This window comes from Photinus pyralis, unplaced genomic scaffold, assembly GCF_008802855.1.
Source record: "Photinus pyralis isolate 1611_PpyrPB1 unplaced genomic scaffold, Ppyr1.3 Ppyr1.4_LG2, whole genome shotgun sequence".
NCBI lineage: Eukaryota > Metazoa > Arthropoda > Insecta > Coleoptera > Lampyridae > Photinus > Photinus pyralis.
The window spans coordinates 53,197,424-53,218,463 of NW_022170403.1; the positions used below are offsets into that span (position 1 = coordinate 53,197,424).

The window sequence follows — 21,040 nt, forward strand, 5'->3', positions numbered from 1 at the left end:
TGGTTTTTCTAGGAAAATTGAAGAATATGTGAAAATAGTGCAGATACAAAAGTTGCTAATTTTTTTAATCTCTATAACTTTTACATTAAACTAGTTTCGTCACAATTTGCAAAACACCACTTTTCACCCCTTTCAACCCCCGAGATTTCACCCGCGGAAAAATTCAGCTGTTTTAATTATATTTCCCAATTTCTAATCATTTCACCTCCCTGATAAACCCGGTTTCGCCCGGTAACTAAGTTTTTTTGAAATTAAATTATTTTAGAGCTATTTAGCCTGGATGCGTTTACCTTCCCATCGTAGTGGATCCATCTTGGAATTTCTGCCCTATTTGTGCGAGCTCTTCTTGGAAGGTGGTCCATTTCTCCCTCAACTGGGCTGGAAGTTTTTCGTCCCACTCAATGGCTTCTGCCCAGAGTTTGTGCATGAACAGCTTCACCCGGATTACCATGGGAGCTGCTAGCCAGCCTAGGGGGTCATATGACCTTGCGATTTGGGATAGGACCCTTCGCTTGGTAGGTGTGTTCTCCGGAGGTAGGTCTGCTTTGAAACGAAATACATCTTGGATCGGTGCCCATTGTACGCCCAGTATGTCCTCTGGTCCAAGATCCATAAACCCCTTTTCCTGTAGCTCGTCGGGAAGGGTGGAAATGAGTTCCTTGCAATTGCTTTTCCACTTCCTAAGTTTGAACCCTCCGCGCTTCAGCAACTCGATCAACTGCTGTTGAAGGCACTTCGCATCGTCCATATAGAAGTCTCGTTTTACGACTTTTGCCGCTTCTCCTCAGTCTCTTCTTTTGCCAACTGTTGCAAGGTCGCCAAGTGTTGTACTCCTTGATAGGCTCGCTTGGTGAAAAGCCCTTCTGAATTCTGGCAGGCGTGGGAATCTGTTCTAAATGAACAATGCAATGGGCCACTCTGTAATTGGGCGCAAGCCTGTTGAGAGCCCAGAACAAGAGAGAGATAATAAATAAATAAATAATAATAAATAAAAAAGTGATGTGGTAAAATTTTATCATTTTCGCAAAACCGGCCATAGCCAATTTTTATAATTTTTGAGTTGCCACGCGTCATTTTCGATTAAGATCTTTCTAATTAGTGTTTCAAACGCAAACACCATTAATCATTTTAATTGAAAAATGAGATATATTTATAAAAAAACAAAAGTATTAGCTTAAATGCCAATCTTTCCATCTCTCGATAAATTTATTTGGCAAATAAGTACCTTGACAACGATTAGATCAGCAATGTTATCCATGGAATTTATTGAGAAGTGGAAAAACTACTATATACCACCACTAAAGTCATCAGTAACAAATATACATGAACTATCACCGAGATCGCCCACTAGGTATAGTAAACTATACGTTCATCCGTCTGTCCGTACACAATTTATACATGATTAAAACGTGCTCAAAACAACTCGAGGCGACTTAATTAATCTGTTTTGACGCGGTGATGTTTGCCGCAAGCACGAAAACGGAAAAAATAATCCACTTCATCTGATAAGATGGGACAATGTAAGTGAAAATAGAAACCTATCGCAAAACACTTGATGCCGGTAAATGAAGGAGTATATAAAGACGCCGGTTGAGTAAACCGACGTGTACAAGTTTCGCTAAGAAAATGTTTCCTACATGGGTAGTTTGTTCAATTTTTGTGAGTTACGTTTATGTCGTTTACGGTTATCAGCCCCTTACATCCAGACAACTGCGGTCAGAATCGGATCGAAATGCGGCAAAAGTTAATTATTCACAATTTGGTAACGTGGAGAGTTACTCAGGTTACTTGCTGACAGATTCTAGCCATAAAACGAAGCTATTTTATTGGTTCTTCCCGGCTAAGGTAAATAAAAATACAGCTCCAATAATTTTATGCTTACAAGGTGGTCCGAAAACGTCGAACCTCAAAATGTTATTTTTTGAAAATGGTCCTTTCAAAATTGTGGACCAAGACAATGTAGCCATAAGAGACAACTCGTGGATTGAACACAGTTCTTTGCTTTACATCGACAGTCCAGCTGGAGTAGGTTACAGCACCACCACTGCTGATGCAGCTGTTAGCATACTACTTGTGTCCTCACGCTTACGTGGGGCGCTCAATCACTTTTTCATAATCTTCGATAACTACAAAACCAATGATATCTATCTGTACGGAGAGGAATACTCCGCATTATATGCAATTCAGTTAGCCAAACAGTTACAGTCGGACCTTCCCACGAATTTGAAAGGTATAATGATTGCAAATGGATTAGTGGATCCGGCTCGCCAAATTGTGTACTCTGACCACCTTTATTATATGGGTGTAATTAGCGATAAGGTGAAGGACGAAATTAGCGCGCTGGAAACTACTTTGAAAAGTAACTTAAATGCGAAGAATTGGACCAGTGCCGACGCTACGTATAACCAGATATTCGAAAAAATCAAAACGAAGGCAGGTTACAACTCACTCGCCAATATCGACTATACCGACGACCAGAATGCCCAACTTAAGACAGCACTGGAAAAGTTCCTGAATAAGAATGACGTTAAAACCGCGTTGCACGTTGCTAACAATCAGTTTAAGTTGTCCACAGAGATGACCACTCTATTCACAGACCACTATGAGTCAAAAAGTAGTATGGTGGGAGATTTGCTTCAAAACTACAAGGTTCTATTTTTACATGGAAATCTAGACCTCAAGCATTCGTATAGTTCACTTATATCGTACATTGAGGATTTGCCATACTCGTCCATTCAAACTTACAAGGATTCTACAAGACAAAAACTTTGTTTGGGGGATGATGTTGCTGCGTACATCAAGAAAGGTGAAAATCTTAACGAAGCCATGGTCAGAAACGCCGGTATGCACGCTGCAATGGATCAACCTGGATATGTCTCGGAGCTGGTGAAACGGTTTGTTAATAAACAAACTTTGTGGACGGTACCGGACGCCGATGGGAAGATATCATGCGTTCCTTCTTAATAAGAAGCTCAATTTTAGTTCCGTAACGATGAACGACTTTCAACCTAGTACCTATTCTATTAGGTACCTATCTTATCACTGATAATTTTTTAATACACGTTTTTTGCTTCAAAAAGTTTTGATCTTTGGAACTGTAATAATAATTAGGAATCAAATGGGAGGAAGAGAAGTCACTGACTGTTTTAAATAAAAAGTTATAAGCGGACCAGTAATGGTAACGTTTTATCTATGTGTTTTTGCACTTTTGACTCTTGCCAAAACGAAGGGGTATAATGGTTTGTCAATAGCAATTTACAACTCTGACATTCAAAAGTTACACATTTAGCGGGCCTATCATGCAAGTTGCCAGTTCTTTCAGGGAACCTTTTGAACGCACATACTGGTGCGTTTAGAAGTCACTCATAACATACAAATCCTCGGCTCAGAAGGAGTATTGGAAATCACAACCATCACAAAAAGGTTCACCTATGATTCTACACCTAATACACACTCTTCTAATGTTTCCGATTGAAGTACCATTTAAGCAATTTAATTTATGCACCGATCTTGTTATGAAAACTGTAAAACGCTTTAATCTACATATCTAACCGTTGAATTTTTATTTTACATATTTCGTTTAGAGAAAAACCGGTTTTTTTATTAACTTCTTGTAATGTTTTTTTCTTACCAATGTAAAATTCCAAATTTATATTCCGTTTAAGTAACTCTCAGATTTTTACTCTCATTTAGTATTAAGACGCCACCTAGGTATTTCCTTTGTAAACGCGTTTAGTTAAGATGTAAGTTATTTGTTATAACCTTAGTTCTTTAGTTCGCCGCCAGAGATCGTGCAGATGTTTTCCATACTAATCCTAATTCCATCCTTTCTTTAATTTGATCCTGCGTATTTTTTTCGTTCCTCTCGCGCAGAGACGAACTTGCCTTCACGTTGGTTGCCTACATGAATAAGGGCTTATGGTTTTGGCTATCACCATATTTATTATGGGAGTGTTTTTCTCTACTTGTGATGCGCTGTGGCTGTGCTCCATAGAATACGCTTTGCGGATTTGTGTTTGCAAGTAATTAGTGTAAAGATTACTCTTAATACGCAATTTTTTTGGAGCTTTCTTCAGAGTTCTCTCACAGTTTTCTCTTAAGAATTGTTTTCTCTTCTAAATTACTTTTTCGTTATTATCTACCTGGATACGCCTACATCAATATTCGCACGCAATATCATAAAGGCATCTCATTTTTCCAAAAAAAATCGAAAAAACACGTTACCAAGTAATATTTTAAAAAGAAGCGCGAGTGCTAGTGGCAATAAAAATCCGAGTCGAAGACGCATCAAAGGTATTCAAAATCCTCCAAGAAAATTCTACAGTTTTTTCTACTGCTTAAAAACCTTTAATCGTATGAGAGTCTTTAAGAGTCAACATGGGTCTCTAATTCAAGCCTGCAGGAGGATCTGGGGTTTTAGAATCTTTAAAAGCCTTTTAAATCAATCGAATAAAAACAGTTTCCAAAGGCCATTCTCCCCAAGAGTTTTCAATAGTCCCTACTGTATTCTAAAGACTTGAAGTCCTCTAACAGCGATTCAAGCGTCTTTGAAGGTACTTAAGGATCTTTGAGAGTATTGAACATCCCAATCTTGAAGAACTTTTAAGTCTCTTGGTGCGTTTGTGGGTTTCTAACTGCAGTTAATGGTATTTAAAGGTCTTTATGTCAGTATGGTCAAAAATAAGCCTTCAAATTTTGGTTGTGTAAAATGCAGGATATTTCGGCCCTAATACCAGTTCGGAATTCTGTGGCCAATCGGTGCCGAGTACTGCCATTTATACGTTCGCTCGTAAGTAGATCGAAACTTACGGATTTCAGTCAATAAAAAAAAGTGGTTATATCCCCCCCACATCCGGCCTCACACTCACCAACTCCTGGGTATCCAGATTTGGTGACCGGGAAATAATAACTCGTCACAAAGTAAGTCCATATGTTGTTTAAGTTCAATAAATATTCATTAATCAAATTATGCAATGAGTGTTTTTTTTGGCGTTGTCATTGCATTAGTCGTAATTTGTTTGAATTTCCGGTCTAAATAAGTACAGCGGAAAAGTCAATAAATAACAAGAAATTGATGTCTTTTAGATATAATTATTAGCGCATTTTTGCAAATATATTTGTAAAAAGGTAGCTTTTAATCTCACTTTGGCTGGGTGGCTGGCAGTACATGCGAGCCCGTAGAAGAACGCTGTAAAAAGACGAGGAGTGTACATGTACCTATCGGGGCCGTGTAATTAACAACTTTCGGGACGGCGACATCTGGGCGCCATCTCCGAGCGTGTAACCTTTAGATTTTTCAGTTTTTTTCTATCTTCTTCTACAGTTTGTCTCCGATTGCTTTCAAATAGGTGTCGTCGGGATGATTCTTGTCAACGCGCACAACTTCTGCGTGGCGGAATTTTGTTTTTTTCCTAGGGGCGAAATAAACCACCTTTTGCACGGCGCGCTTCGAAGGCTAGTCGACTTTGGGCGCCCGAAAGTTTTTTAGAGCTCGAATCGCTGTCTCTCTTTCTCGTGTTGTCAATAGAAAGATCGAGCTATGAGAAGTACCCAAAAATTGAGTACCTACTATTTTGTACCGGGTTTTTAGCGAAATCCACCAAAATGCGAATTGCGAGTGAACGGGACGTCGGAAGTGGGTACCGACAGAGGGAATATGGTACCTCCCGACAAGATTTTACTGATGGCGGAGTCACAACTTCAAAAGCGAATTGCGGGTGCACGGGAAGTGGGAAGCGGGTACCTACGAAGGGAATGTGGTAGCTTTCGACAAGATCTTATTGATGGTGGAGTCAATACTGGCTAATAAATCACTGATCTACCAGACAAAAATGCGCTTAAGTCCCTTCGATCTCACACGAGGACTTTGATAATTTTTAGGGTCTTCAAGTTATTGTTTTCGACAGTTACGAGTACTTACTTCAAAGGTTCGTAAATAAAGGCGATTTAAAATATAAAGTTATGAAAAGAAAAAAAATTGTATATCAAAAAGACCACAACTTAATCAATAGCCAATTTAAACAAAAGACTATACGACGAATTTACAATATTTCTTGTTAGATGGTTCCAAGGCACTTTAATCTTTCGGAGATAGTATTTCAACTGGAGATGGAAAATTGAAAATATATTTCAAATGGCTCAATCTTTGTATTATATAGGAATGAAAATCTGATCATGACATCACTTCAAAAAGTATTGATCTTTTTTCAACCTACAAAAAGCGGATAAACAATGGATAAGACAAATATTGTAGCAATTTTGTGCTGTTGCGGTTGTTTCCAAACGGAAATGAAGACGAAAAGTGAGTTTGCGTTTAACACATTTGAAAGGGAATTTAGTAGGAGGTACACCGTTGCACTGCTCATCAAATTAGACACTTCAGAAATTAAACGATTAAGAATTTTTCAAAACCGCATTCATTATAAAGGCACGCAAGAAAGTATACTTGAAATATTAATTAACATTTTCAAGATTCTTCCGCTTCAAATTTCAACGCGAAATCATTTTTCAGCTCCCTTATCTTGCTGCGTTCTGAAATATTATGAAAATCGATTCAAAATACGTGGCATATTTTAATTATTACCGTCAATTCGCTGCTCCTCAAGTGGCGCTCATTGTAATTCTCTTGCTCGAGCATAATAACGCCGGGAACTTCGTTGGTTACAATTTGCAAAGGAGAATGAATCGGTCTAAAAGGATTGTTTGCGAGGTTCTCAATGGGTTTTAATTTTTTACTTCGAAAATAATTAAAGCTATCAAATCAAGTGAATCCTTAGATTTCGTTGAGGTTCATTTCCATTGTACGATTTCTTTTCTTTTGTTCTATACCGCGGATATTTCCGCACCTTATTCCGGCGGAATTTTATTTAGTATTCACAACCAAGCAAACTTTATTTTTTGCATATAAAATTGATTTATGGATAATCAAGGGGTGACACGTCCAGTTCCGGATCACGTTGTCTGATTATTCGTTTACCTGGATTTTATAGAAAATAGTATATTGAAAGACAAGTGTTACAATGCGACCTATTGTAATACGACTATCTTGTGGCACGAGTGGCGACGCGAAGCGTAGCCACGAGTGTCCGCAAGATAGGAGTATTACAATAAAGCGTTGTAACACGCGTTTTTCATACTATTTTTTCTATTTCGGTGCTTTAATTTAATTAAAAAAATCATTATCAGAAACTATAGGGAACATTAGAACTAACATGTTTTATGTTGGGAACACTTTTATGCCGTTAAGTTTTAGGTTGGCAGCGTAGTAAGACTGACATTTTGAAGTTCAAACATGGAAGTACCCAACGAAGTACCTACTTGTACTAACTAGTAACTGCCAACTTAAGAGATGAGTTACCAAAAAAAACGACTATAATCACTGTCTTTGTACAACTGTTTTCGGCCGAAAACAGTTGTACAAAATCATCATTGTAACACCGAAATAGAAATAATAATAATTAAACGTGCAACTAAGTAGACCTCAATAATTTGCATATCATAAAACGCGGAAAAAAATCTTCTTTCCAATGGTGGCATTATGAACTCTCTAAGTTAATTTGGAGAGCAACAATCTGCGAAAAACTGTTTTCCCATGTTAATTCCCTATGTTCGGTTTGAAAGTATTCACCCGGTATAATAGGCATTTCACACCGTTCCTTTGAATTTCGTTGCTTATTTGAGATTTTGATTAAAGAACAAATTGTTTTATAGAAGGTAACGAAAATAATGTTGCGACGTGTCGACTGCTTACATAAAACAGTATTTTTTTTACATAGGCTAAATATGGTTATTTTTTTGCATATGCATTTGCATAGGGATAATAAAAAAGTATGTACTTTCTAAAATCACCTACGCTAACACTATTGTCAATCAATGAATGTCGAACGCAAAATAATAACATTCCACTAATCCACTCGGGCTCGCAATGCACATGTAAAATCCAGAGACTTGTTATAACTAGACCGCGCGTAACGTAGATTTTACTATAAACGCCTGTTGTCAAGATAGGATAGGCAACCAACTGTTCTTCGCGGGGCAGACGTACGTTCTGTAGCTTGGCTTTAGCCATGTTTATTCTAAATTTTTGTAGCAAAAAAAGATAACATATAGCTGTTAACTGTATTAATCGAATTTATTGGTATTTTATTTGAACTAAATTGGTATATAACTGCCTTACTCTAGTCCTAATTTGATTTATATGTGTATTTTGGTGGTGAACACGTATGGGAAAATATACTCTTAAAACTAAAAATGTAAGTAAGTAGTAAGATATGATTATTTAGCGGATTTGTTTCAATATATGCCTATCCAAAAACCCAAATGGGCTGTAACTGTTATTTATTTTTCTGAGACTGCTGATAACCATTTTGTTTACAACGCGGTGTGGTGTGGATTGAATGAAAAACCTGAACACATTTTCAGCAATTTGGCAAATTTTTAATGCATCGCTTGATACGTGCAACAATCCTCCACGATTTTTTCTTTAAAAGCTTTGAATGACTCTCTGATGCGAATATCGCATCTGCACATATGGAACATTTAACAGACTTAGCTATTTTTCTTGTAACAAAACCTGAAATATACTTAGTACCAGTAAGTACTTAGTTACGTCTATACCTAATAGGCAAATAGGCATTGCCGTTGTCTTGCTGGTAAAGGATGTCGAATAATAGTTCTACGTTATTTTAAGTGAATGGGAAAGTCGAAAACGCTCGGCATTGCATTATTTTTTAACACCTTCGTAGGTATCTTTCTAAAATCGGCTTCATTCCCCGCAAATGCACTATGGTGGGAGTAAATTTTTCTCTTCGAATGGCTCTGATCCATTGGCCCTTTAAACTTTTATCCGTTGAAAATCAGCATATTATTTAAAAATTTATCGACAGAGTACATGGTGATAGGCACAAGTTAACCTAAGTTGATTGGTTTATTCTCAACAGAAATTTATCTGTTCACTAATTCGAGCTAATCACGAGAATGATTAATGAACGGAACATTTAAAATAACAGCTTATTTCATTATATTGCATATCATCTCAGCGATTTTTGCCCCGCGGTGCATTGTGTGTTGCATACTGTGTCGACAACACCTTAGATACGTTAAGCGCGGTCTAGTTATAGCAAGTCTCTGTTCAACATGTCCCGAAAATGAATTTTAAGTATGTGCGTTAATAAACCCACAATCTTTCACCCACGCACTTAATGCCCCACCCTGTATACTTAGGTACCCACTTTCTTATATAAGTACTAGTGATGTGGATTGTAAAATAACGATTTGTAAGTTACATAAAAAACGGTTATATTACGCGTAACTTACAAGAGGCCGGTTTTTTTATGTAATTTATGTCTTTTATGAAACTTAACTTACGTTTTTAATTTAAAAAAACCGTAATTTTTGTAAGTTACATAAATGTAATACCTATTTGATACATTTTGATTGGTACTACCACAGATCATCAACGTAATTACCAACGTAAACGATTCACCGTTGAATTTAGTTTGGTTTAATGAAGATGATACAGCCTCTAATTCGCGATCTGGAACTTCTTCCTCCAAACGACGCGTGATGGCGAAATACCTACTGCTTGGGTATTTTATTTAATACACCAAAATATATAATTTAACAAGTGTTTTTATTTTCAAACTCTCACAAAATTCAAAAAGGTTTATACAATATTGAAAAAAAAACATAAAAAACATAAATGAAAGGTAATGTTACAAAAATATTTGTAAATTACATAAAAAACATAAATTACTGGTAATTTTACTGTAAAATTACGGTTTTTAAAAAAAAATGGTAAGTTACATAAATTACATAAAATAGATAAACAATTGGTAATTTTACACGTAATATTAAGCACTTTAAAAAAAACGTGTAATTTAAAATCACTAGTTTCTAGTCTATAACTTTTGATTGAGAAGTCTGATCGAAAAAGTACGAATTGATTTGGATTCTACGCACCCAAATTAATAAGAAAAAGTGTTTCCCGAGAAATTTTGGTGTAGTCGATTTTTGGTAAAAAAGGAAGGTTATACACTGCCTTTTTTTGAGCCCCGAAAAAAAAATTGTCTCAGATCGACCCGAAAAAAAATTTTCTTATAGAATGTGGCCTGTAGAATCCATAATTTCAAACAGTTCCAAGATTGGGCTACTAGTTCAAAAGTTACAGCCCTTTGAATTTTTTTCGAAATTGGTTTCTAGTCTATAACTTTTGATTGAGAAGTCTGATCGAAAAAGTACGAATTGTTTTGGATTCTTCGCACCAAAATTAATAAGAAAAAGTGTTTTCCCGAGAAATTTTGGTGCAGTCGATTTTTGGTAAAAAAGGAAGGTTATACACTGCCTTTTTTTGAGCCCGAAAAAAAAATTGTCTCAGATCGACCCGGAAAAAAATTTTCTTATAGAATGTGGCCTGTAGAATCCATAATTTCAAACAGTTCCCAGATTGGGCTACTAGTTCAAAAGTTACAGCCCTTTGAATTTTCTTTCGAAATTGGTTTCTAGTCTATAACTTTTGATTGAGAGGTCTGATCGAAAAAGTACGAATTGTTTTGGATTCTACGCACCAAAATAATAAGAAAAAGTGTTTTCCCGAGAAATTTGGTGCAGCGGATTATTTGGGTAAAAAGGAAGGTTGTACACTGCCTTTTTTGAGGTCGAAAATAAACTTGTCTCAGATCGACCCGGAAAAAAAATTTTCTTATAGAATGTGGCCTGTAGAATCCATAATTTCAAACAGTTCCAAGATTGGGCTACTAGTTCAAAAGTACAGCCCTTTGAATTTTCTTTCGAATTTGGTTTCTAGTCTATAACTTTTGATTGAGAAGTCTAATCGAAAAAGTACGAATTGTTTTGGATTCTACGCATCAAAATTAATAAGAAAAAGTGTTTTCCCGAGAAATTTTGGTGTAGTCGATTTTTGGTAAAAAAGGAAGGTTATACACTGCCTTTTTTTGAGGCCCGAAAAAAAATTGTCTCAGATCGACCCGGAAAAAAAAATTTTCTTATAGAATGTGGCCTGTAGAATCCATAATTTCAAACAGTTCCAAGATTGGGCTACTAGTTCAAGAGTTACAGCCCTTTGAATTTTCTTTCGAAATTGGTTTCTAGTCTATAACTTTTGATTGAGAAGTCTGATCGAAAAAGTACGAATTGATTTGGATTTTACGCACCCAAATTAATAAGAAAAAGTGTTTTCCCGAGAAATTTTGGTGTAGTCGATTTTTGGTAAAAAAGGAAGGTTTATACACTGCCTTTTTTTGAGCCCCGAAAAAAAAATTGTCTCAGATCGACCCGGAAAAAAATTTTCTTATAGAATGTGGCCTGTAGAATCCATAATTTCAAACAGTTCCAAGATTGGGCTACTAGTTCAAAAGTTACAGCCCTTTGAATTTTCTTTCGAAATTGTTTTCTAGTCTATAACTTTTGATTGAGAAGTCTGATCGAAAAAGTACGAATTGTTTTGGATTCTACGCACCAAAATTAATAAGAAAAAGTGTTTTCCCGAGAATTTTGGTGCAGTCGATTTTTGGTAAAAAAGCAAGGTTGTACACTGCCTTTTTTTGAGGCCCAAAAAAAAATTGTCTCAGATCGACCCGGAAAAAAATTTTCTTATAGAATGTGGCCTGTAGAATCCATAATTTCAAACAGTTCCAAGATTGGGCTACTAGTTCAAAAGTTACAGCCCTTTGAATTTTCTTTCGAAATTTGTTTCTAGCGAGGTTTCTAGTCCATAACTTTTGATTGAGAAGTCTGATCGAAAAAGTACGAATTGTTTTGGATTCTACGCACCAAAATTAATAAGAAAAAGTGTTTTCCCGAGAAATTTTGGTGCAGTCGATTTTTGGTAAAAAAGGAAGGTTATACACTGCCTTTTTTTGAGCCCCGAAAAAAAAATTGTCTCAGATCGACCCGGAAAAAAATTTTCTTATAGAATGTGGCCTGTAGAATCCATAATTTCAAACAGTTCCAAGATTGGGCTACTAGTTCAAAAGTTACAGCCCTTTGAATTTCTTTTCGAAATTGGTTTCTAGTCTATAACTTTTGATTGAGAAGTCTGATCGAAAAAGTACGAATTGATTTGGATTCTACGCACCCAAATTAATAAGAAAAAGTGTTTTCCCGGGAAATTTTGCTGTAGTCGATTTTTGGTAAAAAAGGAAGGTTATACACTGCCTTTTTTTGAGGCCCGAAAAACAAATTGTCTCAGATCGGCCCGGAAAAAAATTTCCTTATAGAATTTCAAACAGTTCCAAGATTGGGGTACTAGTTCAAAATTTACAGCCCTTTGAATTTTTTTTCGAAATTGGTTTCTAAGGTACTGTCGTTCACTTGGTAATTTTTTTGAACTGTGCGCACTTACTTCTTGCTTTGCTAAATCATTATCTATATTTAATCCTTTCAATTTTTATTTGTTTTGCATTCCAACGCTTTTCTAGGGCCAGTACGTTTTTTGGAAATCAAACTGAGTAGTTTTGTGTCCTAATCATTTTTTTGTCACTCCATTTCCTTTGTCTTCAATTCTAATCTTATTTCATTGTTGGTTTTTACAAACTCTGTATTTTGGTGTTACACAATACAAATCCTCCCCATATTACTCCACTTATATATTTAAAAAAATGTAAAAAACAGCCACAGGCTCTCAAATAATTAATTACGTTGATTTTTATACCACTCGCATTCTTCTCAGACTCAGACCTCCTAGATGATAGTGTTAGGGCCCCTAGATTTTACGTTGTGTCTTGTAGTACTTTAAGTTACAATTTTAGAAGTCGTCGTCTGCCAGTTCTTTTATTTGAAGTAGCACAGAAACAAGGTAAATTAAAGACATAATAAGTGTTTATTTAGGTTTATTATTTAATTAGCACTGTAGAAATGAACTCTTGCAATCCACACAAACATTTTACAAAAAATGCGCCATGGAAGAGACAATTTTCTTTGGAAATTAAAAAGCGCAGGGGCCTAGAGGGAAACGATTTTGAATTTTTGGTGTGGTGATGAATTAATTTAAATTAACGTGAATTAATTTGAAGTTTTGTGACTTAACTTGAATTAACGTGAATTATTTTGAATTAACGTAAATTAATTTAAATTTTTGGTGTGCACTAAAAATGGTACTTGTTTCCCCCTAGGTACGGGCGTTTCAGAATAGTCAAATTGCAAAATTGAAAATTGAATTTCAAGCTGTTGTCATTTCAATATTCAATTTGAAAAATCTTGAATAACTTAAAAACCTTTGATGCTGGGAAATCTAACGACGTAGGTTTTCATGTAGATTTCGAAAAGGTAAATTTGTGGCCTCAAAATAGAGTCGCAAGCACGTGACGAATCATCCACTCCACTTCCCAAAGGAGGCAAATCGAAGATCTGATACAAAAGTCTAATAAAGAGTTGCCATTGCCAGAGAAAGAAGAAGTTAACCTCTATCAGCTAGCATCTTCATCATGAATTCCTGACTCCACCCAGAAGAGAAGATTCCAATCCCATACTCTCATACTATTTACATTATTTCATGTGTTTTGTACTGACATGAACGCACGAGTTCTTCTTATGTGAATTAGAAGATTTCAAGGAAAAATGCACACATTGCTTTAATTTTTATTTACTAGTTAAATTTAACGTGCTTCTGATACGCTTTAAACGAAGTTACTATCGGTTCCATGGTGTAATGGTTAGCACTCTGGACTTTGAATCCAGCGATCCGAGTTCAAATCTCGGTGGAACCTGTAAATTTTTGCTATTGAAGCACTTCAATTAATATGTACTGTACTATAAATAAGCCACAAACTATCTGCTCGTTCTATGTAAACATTGTGTGTAAATAGCGATTGCTAATCTCCATCACAAAAAAACTAGTATTCTTCCAATTAATGCAGCACGAGAATATTAGATTAAAATACCCAAATTTCTAAAACATTGCGTGGCAACTTCAAAACTTACCACCCCCCATGTCTTAGTAAATAAACGAGATATTTTAAAAAATCAAAATCCGTTTCGATAATTCGGAGGGGGAATCACAATGACATAGTTGGCGACGCACCCCCTCCAACCCCCTGCGCCCCAGCCACCCAAACTTTTAAATCTTAAATAGTGACCCCCCATGTGTGATACGTCGTTGGAAAGCTCTGAAAAAATGCTTTCCAACCATACCAAATAGCATTACATTTAGCTTAGTAATTATCGTGCAAATTGCCACCCTGTATATAGTTGTTATTACCACTACCACCACTACCATCTTGCAATAAAGTGAAGCGCATTCTCTCTTGTGGCGATTTTAATGTTTATTTTAACACTTGCAGTGCTCTGGGTACTGAGCTATGCAATCTACTTTCTTCTTTTGGTTACGTGAAGACTATTCTAGATGCCACAAGAAAACGAAACTACATTGGTAATATATTTTTCAATTTTTCTTTTGACAGTTTCATCTCTGGTACCATAGGCACTAACTTATCAGATCATTTAGGCCAATGCATCACAGTTTCACCTAGCTCGCGATGTTTTCAAGTTTCAGCCTATTACCAGTAAAGGACGCCTCGCATTGTTTATATACTAACTAATTGTACCTTTAATTATTTAAATGATACAAAACTAATTCGATTTACTTTCACTTCACCAATAAAAAATTGGAAGGTTATTGAGATCACTCCAAAATTTGATTTTGACATTTCACCAGATTTACGCGTTTCAATGGTCCTATAGTAGTCAAAGAAAGTGGTTTTTAAAAAATGTCTGTCTGTACCGGGTGACCCAATAAGACCTGTCCTCGGCCATAGCTCGGGAACCGTACGTGGCAGGTATAAGACAGGGGTAAAAAAAATTATTGGGTAAATCAGTCATGAAGGAATCGCTGGAAACTATTTTCAAGTTCTAAAAATGGCCACCAGAGGGCGTAACTGCCATCTTAAATTTTAAAATTGCATTTTATTTAAATTTCGCATAATAAACTAAAAAAATTTTTCACATTTTTAAAAAGAACCAGTTTATCATTTTCGTAAAAAAACTCAGTTATTTCAAAAACAAAGATGATGTGGGGTGTTCAATTGTTTTTGCAATAACCTGCTTTATTTGAACAAATTTGGTATCGTTGAAAAGAGCATTAGCGTTAAAGGGTGTAACATGTTACAAGAAAGATAAGTATTTTTCTGTAATAAAATATGGGCTGTTCCATTTTTAAAAAAACGCAAGTTTGATACGCCACTGGAATACAGTACGCCCCTGGCGATAAAAAAATTAGAAATATGGCGTTATTCTGTACAATTTTACTTTTTTTGGTATTGTTTATGGTAAAGGAATTACGATCCGAGGGGTCTTAGGTGCGACACCCTGTATAACGCGTGCCGTGTAGATATCATAAGCATTTTATACAAAACCGTCCAATAAAGAAGTCACTCTACGATCACTTTTAGTGGAAAGAATTACACATTACACACACTAATAAATCATTATTTCTCCGTTGGAATCATAAATGTACGAAAGCTAATGGCCTCCTCTTGCCAATCTGTAGGTATGGGCGTCCATGTGATTAGAGAATTCCTCTTTATAACAAGGAAAGGTGCATTCACTTTAATCTTTATACAATTTTGCCTTTTTACTAGACGTTTGAATTAAATTAGCTATCGCATACGGTAATTTGAAAACACGTACGATGCACTCATAATTACGTCTCATAATTTTTTTTTACATAATACGAGTAAAAGTCAGGAAAATGTCACATTGCTGGCGAGGAAATTTTGAAGTACGAGGCCCCTTTGGGGCCGAGTTCTTTAATTTCCGAGTCAAGTAATGTCATTTTACTGACGAGTTTTGTATTAAATTTTACCCGAAATCGTGTTTTAATATAACATTTCAATTTTTATATGGAACTTTTGATTAATGTCAATCTGTCAGTGATGACAGGAGTCATTATAAACATTTAGCAATGTCACAGATGCGGCCGGTAAAGTGACGGTGTGGCCGGTAAAGTGACAGGTGTGGCCAGTAAAGTGACAAGGACGATTTTGGGTAAACCTATTTACTGTTATATCAGAGCCGGTTAAATTTCTACATGAAATTTACATGTACACGTCAAAGCGCACTTAGAAATTCAGGTGTACCATTGGCAGCTTTAAATATAATGTGAGATGCAATTTGCCTCTTCTAATCTTCTATCGAGATCAGTACCGGTTCCATGGTGTAATGGTTAGCACTCTGGACTCTGAATCCAGCGATCCGAGTTCAAATCTCGGTGGAACCTGTAAATTTTGTTACTGGAATACTTCAAGGAAAAGGCGCGACGTGTCGATTCTGCTTGCCAAAAGTCTTTCACGCTTATATTCTTATTGCATGATTTTTATGTAGGTCTTTTTTACCACATTGCTGCGTAGGTTTTGATATTTCATATTTCTGAAACGTCGTCAGAATTTGAGGACTTCAAATTTGGAAAGAGAAAGATCTATTCAGATCAGTTTAACACCTTTATATACCAGTCTCACAAAAATGAATATTTCTCCATATATGGATTCCTCTTTATAACAAGGCAGGATGCTTTCACTTCTTTAATTTTCATTTTCTATCTTTACATACAGAAATTAAACCAGCATTCTGCATTTTATTCGAGGTTATTTTAGAACACGTAGTAATACATTTGATAAACTTATTTATTATTATCGTAACCTTGAAAGTTATTGATATGAGATTAAATCGGCTTTTACTAATCTTTTAAGGAGATTAGTATCGGTTCCATGGTGTAATGGTTAGCACTCTGGACTTTGAATCCAGCGATCCGAGTTCAAATCTCGGTGGAACCTGTACATTTTTACTATTAAAAACACTTCGATAAAAATGTGTCACGTGTAAATTCTAATTGCCAAAAGATATAAATATTATGTGCTCGTTATTATACAAAATGGCAATCTGCCACTTTCATAAGTTTTTTTTTAATGCACAAGAAGTAGAAATATTTTTTAATTTTCGTGCACGTGTTCTATAATGGGTGGACGGTGAAAGTTCCTGGGCCCCAAGAAGCACATTTTTGGACGAAAAAAAAAGCTTTATCTTTATCTTATTCACTGTGCTTATCTGAATGTATTAATAACTAATAACAATGTTTCATTATCACAACCCACTTGAGGAGTATTTTCGTATGATTGGCCATGGCAGTGAATGGCACTCTGTCAAACACGTGTCTCTGCATCTACGAATACGACACACAAAGTACTAATCTGTAACGTCCCCAAGATTCTCAAAATTTCGCAACCATAACTGAAAGTAACGTTTTTGGATGCCCACGAGTTTGAAATTCATTGCTAAGTTAAAAACTTGAAAAAATGTAAACTTTTGAACGGGCTTTTGTTCTCTTTGAGCAATTCTCGACCTTTTGTTAAATTCCGCTTGAACGCCTCTCAAGGTTCTTCAACTTCTCATGAAGTTCGCCGTCATGTTTCTTTCAAATGTTTCTTAGATTCTCAAATTCATGGCCCCCTTAAGTTTCTCTTAATCTTTTTTTAATATCTCACATTTCCTCTTGACTTTTAGCGCTTTTTTGCAAAATTATTCTTTGGCCGGCTGGCTGTCTGGCTGACCATCCGTAAAAGATCGCTTGTAGAAGGAGCGTACGTGTACCTACCAACTTTATGGATGGGGCTACATGATGTGGGGCGACATCTGGGCGCCAACCCCTAGCGTTGTTTACGAACGTGGTGATTTTTCATTTTTTCCTCTTCTTTTACAGTTTTGGTCCGATTGTATTCCAACTAGTCGTCGTCGAAAAGATCTTGTAAAACTCCTGCGTGCTGGAATTTTTTTCCTATGGGCGCAATTAACCACCTTTTGCAAGGCGCGCGTTTTCGAGGGGTAGCCGACTTCGGGTACCCAAAACTTACTTTCCGCTGAGAATTTTGCCATACAGTTTAAACTTTCATAAAGCGCAAATCTCGGTCTCTCTTTCTCGTATCGTCAACAGAAACTCGAACTATGAGAAGTGCCCCAAAAATTGAGTACTATTTTGTGCCGGGTTTTAGCGTTATTTATTTATTATCCCTCTCTTGTTCTGGGCGGAAAGAGCTACTAAAAACTCAATTGTGAATATCTCGAAAATGTTGAAGGGAGATACCTACAAAGAGAAAATGCAATATTTCGGAGGTCTAAGGGTTTGATACTTTTTGCATTATACAGGGTGTTACATATATGTACGTAAAAGTATGTAAGAAAAATTGGGTGGTAAAGGAGATCCAAGCAAGAATTTTTTCCAAATAAACCGAAGGTCCAACGTGTTTCGTTTGGGAGCCGGTGAAATTTGGATTTCTTCTATAATTTTTTCTCAGCAACCATGAGAGTTGGAAAGACTGGTGGCAAGTCTCCCATTTTTTTCTTCTCTGTTGTCTTCCTTTTTCCGAGACTTTTAATTTGATACATGTCAAAGGCTGCTTCAAAGTCTCGGAAAAAGGAAAACAACAGTGAAGAAAAAAATTGGGGGTGTCATTTGAAAAAATGGTGTTACGGATATTTAAAAATTTAAAAGTTGAGAGCTTTGAAAAAGTGACGAAGTCTCACTTTTTTAGACGGTTACGCATACCATAAAAAATTCGATCTTTCCTTAATAAAGTAGTGAAAACTGTTTTGCAATATCTCTCACCGTTTTCGAATAATAACTTTTTAAAATCCCTGCAAATTCAATTTTTGACATAAAAACTTGAATACCGACAAAGCCCTTGGAGCAAAGGGTCAACTATGGGTATCGTTGTACTTCAAATTCGACGTAGAATCCGAAAATGTAGAAAAAATAGGGTCCCTATTTAAAATAACAAAGTTGATGGCCACTTCCGGTATTTGCGGAAGTGGCGCTATCTTGAAGAAAATATTTTAGTTCAATTCATCATGTGCCAAAACCCTTAAAGGACTTTTCAGTTTAGTTTCATTTTTAAAATAGTTTCATTTTCACTTTTTTAAATGGAACACCCTGTAAAAAAACTAGAGAATAAATTTGATAGTAAAAAAACAAATATCTTGGTTTTCCTAGTTTTTATATTTTAATCTTAAATAAGTTATAAAAGTGTTTTTACCTATTCTCCAGTTTTTGGACTTAAAAATGAATTGTTTAAAAAATGAATTAATCGATATGATTTTTGTTTTGGACAAGGCAGATAAAAATTGCCTTTTTTGCATGGTCACCACGATATTATGTGAATTACATATAACTTATTTAAGATTTGAATATAAAAACCAGGAAAACCAAGATATTTCGAAAACTATTGGAGATAGGTATAGGACATTATTATCAAAAGTTAAACGTTTTTGAAGGAGCTAAAAGATGACAGAAAAATATACGGTCTATTTAAAAAAAGTAATCCTGGATTTTTTAAATCAAGTTTTGTAACTTTGGACCTACAAACAAAAACACCCTGTAAGCTATTTTTTATTATTATTTATTATAGTTTTTCGGATATTTGATGCAATTCTAATGTCTAAAAAACGGTAATCGTTTGAGCTAGATAGCTAAAAATTATTGGCCAACCCTCGCAGAAACCTTTTTACATTATTAAATCAAGTGGAATATTTCAAAGCGTATAGGACAAGCTATTCACAATACAAAAGATAATAAATAGACTAGTTTTGTGTTAGTCAGGGGCATATGTTATCAGTTTCGTCACTCGCATTAGTGGACATTACCGTACAGAGGTAGTGTTGTGTTGATATCCGAATCGGTCGGTCGTTTCGCATTTGCGGGAATACTAAGGGTAAGTATTTTGTAACCTCAAAACACCCTGTAAGGTATTTTATTAAGGTTTGATCGTAGATGTATTTATTTGACTTTTACATTACCCAGGATAAAAGAAAGTTTAAGTAATCATTTTGACAATAAACTGACGTTTGCAAATGCCAAGTTTTTCTTACAAATCGAATTATCCTTAAATCTACTAGTTTTTCGAATATTAACCATAATAATAAAAAAAGTCATACAATTACACGTAGAATTAAAAAATGCATTCAAATACAGGGGGTTCCATTTAAACAAAGCGTCCTACTTTGTGAGCGGACCTTGTATTATTCCAAATATTTTTAAAATTAATAAGATACTCTGCGCAATCGTTTACTCACCCTGTACACCACCTCTGCGATGTTCAGATCCGTTCCCAATTGCCCAGAAGACTTTGAACATCGCTTTATGTTACTCTTCAAGTTTATCCCAAGTTCCTTTATATGCCGTTATCGAAGTCTTTCAGCGCCTTTTACGCTACCCTCACCATCCCAGCAGATTTATTCTCGCAAAATTGATTTTTCAGTTTAAAAAAAATTATAAAAACACCGTGGGTTATTCGTGGGCATGAAAAAAAATTTGGTTTCAAGAAAATTCGCCTCTTGAGTTTCATCCCAAAGAAAACTCATTCTCGGAGCATTTGCTTCCAGATGATTCGCTCTCGGAAATTTTACAGGCAGTACCTTCTCTCCCAAGCAAAATTCGCTCCCAGGGCATTCACCATATCATCTTTACTACCATGATGATTGATATGTCACGCCACGTTTCGTAAGAATTGTACTCCATCATTACTGAACTAGCCCATAACAGTGGTCAAAAATAGGGGTGAAAATCGCTGTTTAAAAATTACAAAAAATGTTAAAAAATTTACGAAGGAACCCGCTAGCTAGAGATATATAAAGAAACTAGAGCCGTAAATCACAATATTTAAGTTCTCACATTTCGGTCTAGGTACGATCGACTAAAAATGAAACCTTTCTTACTAAATTTCAGCGTTTTTTCATTTTTTTACATAGTCTCTCGTCAGTATTTGTAGAGCTCGACAATAACTTCAATACAATGGGGTAAATAAACTAAATCCTGGGAGAGGCGGCAACGCCAGGCACATGTCAAAGTATCAAGTATCAACAGAACAAATATGCAGATGAGGGTCACAACTTAAAATGCCTCGAGAGTACCCACAAAAGGAGAGTGGAAGGTCTGGACGAAACGTGGGTTCAAAGTACGTCTAATATCTTGAATGTTATTAAAGTACTAAAAAGAGCACTTTTTCTGTACATGGTAGGTGCACAATTTACGAGCGCCCTG

General features: G+C 35.8%; 2 protein-coding genes and 3 non-coding genes across 5 annotated transcripts in view; all 5 read left to right on the forward strand.

Moving 5' to 3' along the window:
* The first annotated feature begins 1,565 nt into the window (after window positions 1–1,565).
* LOC116164995 (venom serine carboxypeptidase-like) lies at window positions 1,566–3,412 on the forward strand. Its single transcript, XM_031479260.1, has one exon. The coding sequence runs from the start codon at window positions 1,627–1,629 to the stop codon at window positions 2,962–2,964; it is 1,338 nt and encodes a 445-aa protein (XP_031335120.1). The 5' UTR covers window positions 1,566–1,626; the 3' UTR covers window positions 2,965–3,412.
* A 2,819-nt stretch (window positions 3,413–6,231) lies between these two features.
* The window catches only part of LOC116164104, a 49,481-nt gene continuing 34,672 nt past the window's right edge, over window positions 6,232–21,040 (forward strand). The window contains exons 1-2 of the mRNA XM_031478231.1: window positions 6,232–6,344; window positions 14,298–14,386. Of these exons, the coding sequence (XP_031334091.1) occupies window positions 6,232–6,344; window positions 14,298–14,386 (202 nt within the window). The remainder of the gene's footprint in view (window positions 6,345–14,297; window positions 14,387–21,040) is intronic.
* On the forward strand, window positions 13,653–13,724 carry Trnaq-uug. Its single transcript has one exon. It is a non-coding gene; the product is annotated as a tRNA-Gln (tRNA).
* On the forward strand, window positions 16,160–16,231 carry Trnaq-cug. Its single transcript has one exon. It is a non-coding gene; the product is annotated as a tRNA-Gln (tRNA).
* On the forward strand, window positions 16,713–16,784 carry Trnaq-uug. The gene has a single exon. It is a non-coding gene; the product is annotated as a tRNA-Gln (tRNA).

Coding starts and splice junctions, on each gene's coding strand:
- LOC116164995 (XM_031479260.1), top strand. CDS start 1,627: ATGTTTCCTACATGGGTAGTTTGTTCAATTTTTGTGAGTTACGTTTAT.